This window comes from Anguilla rostrata, chromosome 1 (genome assembly GCF_018555375.3).
Source record: "Anguilla rostrata isolate EN2019 chromosome 1, ASM1855537v3, whole genome shotgun sequence".
Classification (NCBI taxonomy): Eukaryota; Metazoa; Chordata; class Actinopteri; order Anguilliformes; family Anguillidae; genus Anguilla; species Anguilla rostrata.
The window spans coordinates 66,021,624-66,034,163 of NC_057933.1; the positions used below are offsets into that span (position 1 = coordinate 66,021,624).

A 12,540-nucleotide genomic window follows, 5' to 3' on the forward strand; every position below is an offset into this window, starting at 1 on the left:
TCTCCTCTGATTGACACCTTGTACTTCTGACCTGCAGCCAGTCCAGTCTGAGTGAAGCTGAGGGCCCTTCCTCCTACATTGGCTTGAATTGTTCCACCTCCATCTCTCTGACCACCCCAGATAAAAATGAACAGATTGAAAGTCACGTTCTAAATGAAAATCTGTCCTAACCGCAATGTAGAATTCGACTGAACTGACATTCTAAAAAAAAACTGTGTTACTCACGGGATGCATATGGTACTGAGTGTGAATTCGTTTGTTGTGTAAAAGCAAAAGATCCTACTGTACATCAACAGATTCCAGTTTGTGCTGTCTGTTGACTATGTTATTATGGGACAGTTTTAAATTGCGATGATGAATATGCTGGTACGCTCTGAACAGTCATTGGAATACATGAGTTCTGTTCAACTGAACAAGTACATTAAAGGGTGTGGAATTCTTTAAAATCTTGTAATGATGCAGAGGATACAAAGACATTTTACCAGGCTTGTGAAAGTGATGTGGTAGGTGCTGTACTGGATAGAGGGCTGGGTCCAGAAAAGAGTGACAGACGAGTCTGTTATATCTCTGTTCCTAAAATGGACAGAGCCTGAGGGAGCTGTGTGGAGAAAATGGGGATTATATAACTTATCTCAGCTAAATAAACATAACCATCATTTTGTTTTTCGGTTATAGACATTTTACATAAACACAATTAATTGAAATCATGCAAAAATAGAGTTGCAGGTAAAGGGAGAAGTTTAAATGCAATGTTCGTGTCCAAGGGCTTCATGGTACTATTGGTCAAAGTTAAACATGATGACCAAGTTATGGCCAATAAATCTGCACAAAATCTATCCAGGAGGCTTCATGAGTAAGCAACAACACTGAAATTGCTACCAAAACCATGACCCCACTTTTTGCACAAACTCACCAGTCGTGAACTCAGTGGTGCTCTCTGGTCCCATCTTCCCATCTCTCTCTCCTCTGATTGACACCTTGTACTTCTGACCTGCAGCCAGTCCAGTCTGAGTGAAGCTGAGGGCCCTTCCTCCTACATTGGCTTGAATTGTTCCACCTCCATCTCTCTGACCATCCCAGAAAAAGATGAACAGATTGAAAGTCACGTTCTAAATGAAAATCTGTCCTAACCGCAATGTTGAATTCGACTGAACTGACATTCTAAAAAAAAACTGTGTTACTCACGGGATACATATGGTACTGACCGTGAATACATAGGTTGTGTAAAAGCAAAAGAACCTACTGTACTTCAACAGATTCCATTTTGTGCTGTCTTTTGATTATTTAAGTATGGGATAGTTTTATATTGCGATGATGAATATGCTGGTATGCTTTGAACTGTGATTGGAGTACATGAGTTCCGTTAAACTGAACAAGTATATTAAACGGTGTGGAATTCTTTAAAATCTTGCAATGATGCAGAGCATACAAAGGCATTATACCAGGCTTGTGAAAGTGATGCGGTAGGTGCTGTACTGGACAGAGGGCTGGGTCCAGAAAAGAGTGACAGACGAGTCCGTTATATCTCTGCTCCTAAGATGGACAGAGCCTGAGGGAGCTGGGCGGAGAAAACACAAGGTGGATAAATGTGATATCAGCAAAACAAAACATGAGCATTGCCTGGTATTTGCATTTGAATATATTTTAACATGACTTTCTTAACCTCGTTTCCAATGGCAGATTAATTCAATCTAGTGAGATAATTGATGACTAGACAACTCATAGTAACAGTTCATGTTTCACAGTTTGAATATGAGTAAATGCAGTAAGTAACTTACCAGTGCAGCAGTCAGTGCCCTTGACACCAGGGTGAGACACACAAGTTCCCTTCACACACTGTCCTTGGTTGTTACAGTTACCAGGGCAGGATTTGTTAGCACATTCAAGTCCCGAATAGCCGTTGTCACACACGCACTGGCCATTCACACACTGTCCGTTATTACTGCAGTCAGAGGGGCACACAGCAGTGCCGCAGTCATGCCCATTGAATCCTGGGAAGCAGACGCATCTACCCCCCTCACATCTCCCCTGGTCACTGCAGTCGTTCGGACACTCGTTTTCATCTGATTGAGGGAAGCAGGCAGCCCCTGAGCATGTGAGAGTGGGAGATGCCTGAACAATGACTGACAGGACACCAGATAACATTAATACCACACTGAGGCAGCTAGGGTTAGCATAGCCACTCACTGGCTGGAAAGCCAGATCATAACGCCTGTACATATATCTGCTGTCCCTAATCAGAGTTTAGTGAGGGAGAGAAAGAGAGCATTACAGGGTGAGAGAGTGAGGAGGAGAGCATATAAGAGAGGCAGTGTGGGACAGTGGAATGACGGAGGGCAACAGAAAGAGCTCCATAAGTGCAGCCGGACTGCAATACCTTTGGCACACGCGCAGTTCTGCTTCAGAGTGGACACCTCCCTCTCCAGATGGTCCAAGCGCTTTTGCAGAGTGGCAAATTCTGCCTCGCAGCCGCCACATGCTCCCGGTACCAGGTTGATCTGATGAGTCAGAACTAGCGGAGAACCACGCTCAAGGTCCAGTTCCTTGTCCTGCACCAGGGTAGAGTTGGCTGTGTGTTTGCTTGTGTCTTTCTGGAACCAGGCATTGGAAATCAAGACTTTGATGGGGTGCTGTGCAGAGGAGGGGCTTTCTTCCTTTTGGGAGGTCTTTTCACTGCTTGCATCTGAAGGCGTGGCTGTAGAAGCGAGGCTCTGTTTGGCAGAGGTAAGGTAATGGGTGGCTTTTGATGAAGAAGGAGGGTTGTTGTTTACATTTGGGCTATGGTTCACCAGGAGGCTGCGGTGTGAACGTTCTGCTTTAGTTTTTTTCTCATGGGCTGTGGTCTGTAGGGAATGGCTGAACAGGAGCAGAACAAGGAATGCCAGAGAGAAAAGCATTTTAAAATTAGTGGGATCAAAATCCCCTATTAAGCTGAAGTAAATGGGGAAAGGGTTGGATCTACACACAAAAAGTGGTCAGATTTCCTTATTGAAGGGGATGAAAGTGTATCCGTCTCCTCACTGTGGGGAGAGAAGAGGTGATGTGGGAATCCAAAATGGGTGAATTGCAAAGAGACTTCTTTCTCTTTGTCAAGACTGAAGGGTGTGGATTCCCTGTGGGCTGCCCTAGGAAAGATAGCGCTGGTTAAATGTCAAGTCAAGCCAAAAATGTACAAATACGAAAGTCCAAAATATAAAAAATAGCAGGACTTTATTAAAGCCTCTCATTTGTAATGGTTAAAGATCTTTAGAATTTATCAGTTTGGTTCCCCCCCCCCCCTTCAAGAGTACAATTAAAGAATTCTAGGCATTGGGAATAATAATTCAGGAGTCTTCTTAATCTGCTTTCCCATCTGGTTTGGCACAATATTTCCAGTCAGCAAATATTAAGTTAATATTGAGTTCCAGTAAATCAAAGAAATGGAGCATCGCGTAGTTCTGGCAGGTCACGAGAGTCAAGCGCTCCGGCCGAATCAGCTGATGGCTCAGCTGAGTGATGTTCGCCTATCACAGTACATTCACTAACAGGGCGGTCTACTTAAACAGCCTCCCTCTACTCATTCGGCTGCTCCTCCTGCATGCAAGCGCTGCACGTTGCTTCGTAAATCCCCTCCACCACCCCAGCTCCATCCCCATGCGTCAAGAATTTGCATTCTCCATTCCTATGTGTTAAGAAGTTGTATTGCTCCATCCTTATGTGTTAAGAAATTGCATTTGCTCCATTTATATGTGTTAAAAACTGCTTTGCTGCTGGATCTGTTCTGTGTGTACCCCTCTAGGGGGGGTTTGGCTGCTGGCCTCCCGGCCTTATCCACGCGGGCTGCGTGGTTGGCGGGAGAGCTCCAGAACAGAGCCATACCGCCAAACATAACTGTATTGCCTTTATTGTCAATAAAGTACTTGATGACAGTGGTCCTGACAGAAACAACAGCAGTGAAAAAATGTTGACAAAATGTTGACTATAAGTACATCAAAGCCAAAATTGTATGTTTCAAGTCACCTTTAGGACAAAAGCAGTGAATTGTACACCAACCTGAAATTCACAGTAGTTTTTTAGGTTCAGTCACAACCACTGGGCATACAGTCAGGTCCATAAGTATTTGGACAGTGACACAATTTTCATTATTTTGGCTCTGTATGCCACCACAATGGATTTGAAATGAAACAATCAAGGTGTGATTTAAGTGTAGACTTTCAGCTTTAATTTAAGGGTTTTGTCAAAAATATTGTATGAACAATGTAGGAATTACAACCATTTTTATGCATTGTTATACCCAGTTTTAGGGGCTCGAAAGTAATTGGACAAACTAACATAATTAAATTGTAATTTTTAATACTTTTCAGTCAATGACTGCCTAAAGTCTTGAACCCATACTCATTACCAGATGCTGGGTTTCTTCCCTGGTGATGCTCTGCCAGACCTCTACTGCAGCTGTCTTCAGTTCCCTGCTTGTTCTTGGGGAGTTTTGCCTTCAGTTTTGCCTTCAGCATGTTAAATGCATGCCCAATTGGATTCAGGTCAGGTGATTGACTTGGCCATTGCAGAACGTTCCACTACTTTGCCTTAAAAAAGTCTTGGGTTGCTTTCGCAGTATGCTTCGGGTCATTGTCCATCTGCACTGTGAAGTGCCGTCCAATGAGTTTTGAAGCATTTGGCTGAATCTGAGCAGATAATATAGCCCTATACACTTCAGAATTCATCCTGCTGCTTTTGTCAGCAGTCACATCATCAATAAATACAAGGGAACCAGTTCCAGTGGCAGCCATACATGCCCACGCCATAACACTACCTCCACCATGCTTCACAGATGAGGTGGTATGCTTTGGATAATGAGCAGTTCCTTCCCTTCTCCATACTCTTCTCTTTCCATCATTCTGGTACAAGTTGACCTTTGTCTCATCTGTCCACAGGATGTTGTTCCAAAACTGTACAGGCTTTTTTAGATGTTTTTTGGCAAACCCTAATCTGGTCTTCCTGTTTTTGAGGCTTACCAATGGTTTACATCTTGTGGTAAACCCTCTGTATTTACGCTGGTGAATTCTTCTCTTGATTGTTGACTTTGACACAGATACACCTACCTCCTGGAGGGTGTTCTTGATCTGGCCAACTGTTGTGACGGGGTTTTTCTTCACCAGGAAAATAATTCTTCTGTCATCAACCACTTTTGGTTTCCATAGTCTTCCGGGCCTTTTGGTGTTCCTGAGCTCACCAGTGTGTTCTTTCTTTTTAAGAAGTGGTTGATATGGCCACATGTTTTGCTATCTCTCTGATGGATTTTTTTTTCCTGCCTAATGATGGCTTGCTTCACCGACAGTGACAACTCTTTGGACTTCATATTGAGAGTTAACAGCAACAGATTCCAAATGCAAACACACTTGAAATCAATTCTAGACCTTTTATCTGCTTACTTGTAAATGAAATAACGAGGGAATAACACACACCTGGCTGTGGAACAGCTGAGCAGCCAATTGTCCAATTACCTTTGGTCCCTTAAAAAGGGGGGGACCACATATAAAAAGTGTTGTCATTCCTACACTGTTCACCTGATTTGGATATAAATACCTTCAAATTAAAGCTGAATGGTCTGCAGTTTGAGCTCATATTCATTATTTAATTTCAACTCCAATATGCTGTGGTAGACAGCTAAAATAACAATACCTTTGTCAATGTCCAAATATTTATGGACCTGACTGTATATTCTATTTACTCTTGAGGTACACTATGTGCCCCAGAGTTCAGCTACTCCACACAAAAATGCCAGGACTGTTCATGCGGCAAGAATTGCATGAACTCGTTGGTGTACGCTAGCCAGTTCTATACGTATAATCTAAGTATTCATATTGCATAAAACAGCTTTGTTTGAATAATAAAATACAAATACCTTTCAATATGCTGTCTACATTCCAACTGATATCAAACTAAATGTTTTGTTTGTCTAACAATGTAAGTGACCAGAGAAGATTAGGAAAATAACTGGTTTTAAGCAGTAAAAGTAACAAAATGTAATTTAAAGAGTTGAGAAAATAAGGTAGCGCAGAGAAAGTCAACAAGTTATTCAATTTTTGGCAGGTCTGGGATAAAAAAAGACTCATGCATGTTAGCAGAGGGGTACTTACAGAGGGTCTCTGTACATTACTCTGTGAGACTGTACAGCAGAGTGAGCAGTTACATAACCTTTTTACTGGCACTTTTTGTGACCTGCCAAGTTTAATTCCTAGAATACGCACGCATGTTTCCTACAGGAATGAATGACTATAAACTCAGAACAGACAGAAGAAAAAGAAGGGAATGGCTTGAAATTGAAGGTAAGAAAATAAACTATTAAAGAGGAAGGAATAGATGTCACAAATGAAAAAGTATACTTCTGGACTATGTATACTTAACCGTAAGGAAAGTTTTTTTTTTAATTTTATGAAGAAAAATATATAGTACAACTACTATCACAAAATATTGTGTTACTAATTGTCTTCTACTACTTCTACTACTTATGTTACTTCAGATAATGATGATTTCTTGAGATCAAGAACACATCAGATGGAGAACTGGGTGTTTATTACTTACATGCCAGCATTCATTTATTATGAAATATAGGCAAAATAAGTTCAGATGAACTGTACTTCCTGGCTGATTTTGAAAGAAGTTAAAACATTTATAAATTTAGACTTAACAAAACTTAACAAAATTTGCTGACTGCAACTTTAATAACGTGATAACTACTAACTTCTATTACTACTGTAAGTCTACACAACTACTGTCACTACCACTTATATTATTTGTTTTCTATCACACAAAAAGTCCTAAATGTACTTCTTCATCTCTCTACAGTTTTCCTTCCATTTCACAAGCTGGCTATTTTGTGATTTTGTGATGATATTCCTAATTAAAATATTGCAAAATGCATTATATGCTATAAACATTTAGTTATGAGCTTGTGAGCTAAAGGAAGATAAAAAAGAAAAAACTCCCAATCCCACTAAAGGGGGGAAACCACACATTACTGAAGCTCAAATAAGTTACTGTCCGCTGTAAATAATGCCAATGAATTACACATACCAACAATATTTGATATCATCATACGTGCTATTGCTACTAACTTTAATTGGAATTAAAAATAAGGCTTACCAGGAAGGACTATGACACAGTCCCCAAGCCTGTGTCTGTGTGTCAGTCTGTTGCTCTCTGTCCGTCAGCTTTGAAAATCTCAGATTGACTGATGGTCAGAGAAGGAGGGGAACAGGGAAAGTGAGAAAAAGAAAGATGGGAGGAGTACTGTGATATTTCCTCATATTTTTCCCTCTCTCGCTCTCGCCATCTCCTTTTCCTTCTCCAAATGCATATGTCTCTGGGATGTTTCTCTGACGTTTTGCACATTTTGTAATGAGTTTCTATTATGCCATGAAATACAGGTTACAGTAAAGCTACAGTAACCAAAGCCAAACTTTAAGACTTGCAATTGAATGATAATTTTGTCACTTGCAGAATACATATAGTAAAAAGGAGACTCTTCCAGCTGAATTTTAATAAGACAAGAACTCAGCTTTCTAATTCCACATACTGTAATAACTAAGTAGTAACCCAGTTTAGAATCAATATCTATAGATAGTAAGATACACTACATACCTGAGTATTTAATAGCAGAAGAGGAGTGTTTTCAAGCAGGATATCCATTGTTATGTATACTGAATGGAAAATTTCAGTGCAAACAAACTGCAAAATCAGTAAGAGTAAACATTACATGTATTCTGAGTAATTATATATCTATTTTAAACGGAAATATTTATTTTTTCATGGTATACTTTACAACATACCATTGATTGCTCATGACAAGATCGAGGTTTGAACATAATTGTCCTGTTTGTTTGCTGGTGGTTTCCTTGCTTCTTTATTAATGTGTTTTTTTTAAATTTATTTTCTAGATGTGCTTAATCCAGAGTCATTTAGAAGGCCATGATTGCAAGACATATAAAAGCAGAAATAAGAACATAGGGGTTGTAGTGAGTAGTCTTCTGTCTATAATAGCCTATTGTCAATCAGTACAGAGTAGTAATAGTCTCATCTTAAAACAGTTATGTCATGATAATTCAATGCAAAAAAAATATTGCTACAATTACATCTTAAGTTGCGAAGTGAATTTATGGTTGATTATCTCATTCTTAATATTAAACCCAGAACTCAGATGTATTGCATTTGAATTGCGTGTTTGTTGGAGGTAATAAAGTGTACCTATGTGGGAGTTATGTAAGTGACCACATGGCATCCAATCCCTGACTGTACACGTAGCTCCAGACTGTGTGCTGCATGCAGGCTCCATCCTCAGACCGCAAATCCCCCTCAACCCACTTAAACACACAAATGCCTCCCCAGAATCAGCGTTTCCCATAAAAATTCATCTCTTCACCTAAATATGACAAAGTATATATGGACAGTGCCCTCCATAATGTTTTGGACAAAGACACATCTTTTCTTGATTTGACTCTACACTCCACAATTTGCAATTAAACAATTCACAAGGGTAAAGTGCAGATTCTCAACTTTTATTAAATGATACTTTAATACATTTTGGTTTCACCATGTAGAAATTACAGAACTTCTTATACCTTTTATAGACTTTGTATACACATTTCAGGGCACCATCATTTTTGGGGAAAATAACTTTGTCAGGTGTGTTCAATTGCTTCCTTAGTGCAGGTACAGTATAAAAATGCTTTCATTATGTAGATTTGATTCCTTGCCATAATTTTCATTACCCTATTTGTAATACACAGCTGGGTTATATCTTATTTTAGCAACTTTCATTCTGAAAAAAGGAAAATAATCTACCTCTTTAGAGCAGAAAAGAGTTGGTTCCAGAATGGGTGGTCTGGGTGCGAAACAGTGCCCCTCCCTGGCTTACCTGTGTAACTATGCGCCAACAGCATCTTCACTCTTTCTGACCCCTCATTCAAGCTGACCCAGCCTTGGTCTCTTAGTGTAGGTGAAGGTAGGCTTTGAACCATCATGGCCGCCGGTGCCCACATTAGACCACACAACAAGGCTCAAGAGAATCCATTCACTTGGAAACCAAATCTTCCAGCAGCACTCTAAAGTGCAATATAACTGATAGCTCAATCTACTGACACAAATTCAGTACATTTGTTTGTAAGAACATCATACATTTTATACATGTATTTACTGTATTTGTTAAAGTTAAAGTTAAACTATGCTAAAATGTTACAATTAACAGCATGGTAACACTTCTCTGAAAACAAATACACTTTCTATGCACAATGACCAAAATCACCAATCAATATGCTTGTTTTGGCAAACTATGTGTCTACATAAAGTGCTTATAGGTGCCTGATTGACTAGCAGGGTTTTCTGGAGAAGAATGAGAAGTGGATTCCTGCCAACTGAACCATCCCAAACTTTGGGCGGAACTAATGTTAATTAATGGTTGGTCAGGAGGTCTACCAACCACAGTCAGCACAGGCAATGGTAGGGATTGAATCGCAGACCATGTGACTCTTCCACTAGCAGAAAGGACCCTTAAAGGGGAATTGCACTTTATAACACTTCTGCTTCTCGTGACTGATATTTTCCTTCTAATGAATGTGTCGCCCTTCATTTTTTGATTAGTTATTTCATTATGTTAATATTTTACGCTGTTTTGTTGTTTTCCTTTACAAATGCAGGAAGTAGGCTAGACCCAGGCAGTTTAGTGTCGAACTCGAGGATGCATATCATTGCGCGAATTCTGATACCTGCAGACAATAACATTAGGTTGGTCGTAGAAATCATAGACATATATACATATATATGTCTACGCCAGAAATACTGGTGTATGACTACTAGCTAGCGAAACCAAAAATGTCTGAGGACAAAGGAGATTTTGTTTTTGATCATGGGATTGTTATGCCCTATCGATTTGAGCCGGAATACACAGAAGCAGAGCTGGCTAATTTGCTGATTGTGCGAGAGCGAGTCAGGACCGGGCTTTTGATTGAGGAACCACAGGCTATTCCCAGGACAAACGGCACGTGTAGAATCCATGTCTCAACGACGCGACAGCGTTAGCAGCTCGCATAGTACCTACTCCAGCGGTTCGCCATGATGGAAACGTGGTACGGCAGCTCAGCTTGCGTGCCTTGGTAGTGGTGCCTTCAAAGTAGTCGTGCATACCCTAGTCCTCATTGCGACCTTCTCACTGATTTGGGTCTGATACAAATGAAATATGAAAATGTGGTTTCAAGGCAAGTTTAACGGGGGCATTATAACAACCGGGTACAATGCACCTCATTATTACACCGATATCACATCAAACAAAAGCTAGCAGACGTTAGTTTGTTCGATTTCGACGCTAAGTTAACGGAATGTTTTGCTTCGCTTCTTCTCGATTTTGTCGTGAAACGAAATCGAAGAAGAAAAAACCGGAAACCGTATTACTATGTGGACTTGCGCTAAAAACAATAGGTCTTTGTTTCTAACGTTAGATATTTAAAATGAAATAACTAATCGAGAAATGAAGGGCGACACATTCATTAGAAGGACAATATCAGTCATGAGAAGCAGAAGTGTTATGAAGTGCAATTTCCCTTTAACCGGATGAGCCACCCATCAGCCCACAGAGGGACAGGGGGAATTGAGGCCTGTAAAAAAAGCCTCCTTTTCTCTGAGAAAGTGAAAGACCATCACTGTAGCAGGGGGTGAGTGGAAAAGAAAAGGGGGGGAAATTACAGGGTAAGAACTAAAGTTACACTGAAGGAATGTTAAGAAAAAGTTAAAGGATTTATTCTAAATGGACAGGGGGTAAACCTTTTCATTTGAAAATGTAGACTTTCTGAGGTATTCCTGCTTGCTTTGGCCATACTGATTCAAATTTAACAAGAAGCGTAATGGTGGTTGGGAAAACAGCGCAGGTATTGAATCTGAAGCGATAGAAGTGATGGCCAAGATTTCCATGTTGCTTATGTTGGAACACTCTTTTGAGATTAAAATAATATCTGTGCACAACTCCAGGCCTGTTCCCTGACTCTCCACCCTCCCCCTGCTCACCTTTCCTCCTCACTCACCAGTCTCCTCCTTCCCTCTCTTCCTACTCCTCCATCACGACCACTGAACATCTCTCAAGGGCAGGCATGTACACCATCCTGTTCAATCACTATGCACTGCTTTTGTCCCTTTGAGAGCTGCCCTGATGTCCAGCAGTGTCCAAAGATGTCACCCTTCCCTTCTGTCTCACCCTGAATTAATAGACAGACAGCCAGCCCAGAGTAAATCCATCCACAGTCTAATGCACTCAATGTGCGAGGGCATTTTCTGTGGTACTGTGGCGTCAAGTGTAGTCAATTGGTGTGTCTATACTGTGTTAACCCCAAACCCGCACCCCCTGCCTCCACTGCCCAACCCCTCCCCCACGCGCTCCGTCGATGAGAGGGTGTTTTATTCACAGCACAGAGAGCTCTCAGTGTGTCACTTGCCACAGGAAGAAAAAAAACACACAGAATTAAGAAAATAAATACATACGGTATGAACCTGAATCATGGCAGTGAAATGAAGAGAAGTTAAATCATTGGCTGAGTTTTCAAGGGGAGTGGGGTGTGAGTGTATGTCTCACACCACGTCAGACTGTGTGTGTGTGTGTGTGTGTGTGTGTATTTGTGCGTGTCTTGATGTGCATGAGCAGAAATGATAGGTCCGCAGTATTTGCTGATAAGTATGGAAACTCCAACCAATGAATCTCCTAATGAAAAGATCATTATTTTGTGGATGATGAACTGATGCAAATCACTTCTGTCACAGTAGTGGTACTGCAGCAGATCCTTCTCATGTAGGGGATTTAGATGCAAGGAAAATTAAGAGGTTCCAAACCTCCAATACCCTTGTCTGAATGCTTCTCCAAATGAATCTTTCCAGCTTGACCCTCAGCCATGATTAAATTGCCACATGCATTCACACACATCACACACCAATACATCATATCCAAAGTCAGGAATGCAGGTAACATTCTTGCCATAGGTTTAACAATTTGTTTGTACCTTTTTTGCATGCAAAAGGCATACAGTACTTTTTAGTACCTTTCTGGGTACATTCAGGATATGTGTTCCTTAAAGAACCAAAATGCTCCTCCACTGCACATATATTTCTGAGAGTGTAGTTTTTTATTGTAAATTGCACTGACGTATGCAACTGATTATATTATTGGCACATTAACTGAAATGGAGTGAAGGTAACAGGGGATTGGGTGTTGGTTTTGAATATAAAATTTATGTCAAAAGCAACCCCACAGAGTTCTTTTTCAGGTAAAACGTTGGGTATTCTTGGTTTACTCGGCTGCCTCTTTCCATAGATCATATTAATTATATCTATCTGACATTCGACCACTGCCATTTATTTATAACCTCTGTTACATAAATTCAGGGTTCACTAAGAAGGCTCCATTCCCCTCTGGATTCAGAATAGTCCCATGCTTCTATTCTTGGGACCTTGGGCTTTTTCTCAGCAATTACTCTACTGCTTTTCTTGAGAAGAGAGTGCTGCATTTGCCAATATGTAGACCTACCT

The 12,540-nt window shown here is 40.6% G+C and overlaps 1 protein-coding gene across 1 annotated transcript; it reads right to left on the reverse strand.

The window, feature by feature from the left end:
- Positions 1-811: 811 nt before the first annotated feature.
- Positions 812-7,206, reverse strand: LOC135263010 (tenascin-like). The gene is made up of 5 exons (XM_064350539.1): positions 7,123-7,206; positions 2,378-3,125; positions 1,779-2,087; positions 1,443-1,558; positions 812-1,067 (listed from the first exon to the last, which is right to left on the reverse strand). Exons 2-5 carry the CDS (start codon positions 2,895-2,897, stop codon positions 876-878), a joined length of 1,137 nt encoding a protein of 378 aa, XP_064206609.1. The 5' UTR covers positions 2,898-3,125; positions 7,123-7,206; the 3' UTR covers positions 812-875.
- Between the last annotated feature and the right edge of the window lie 5,334 nt (positions 7,207-12,540).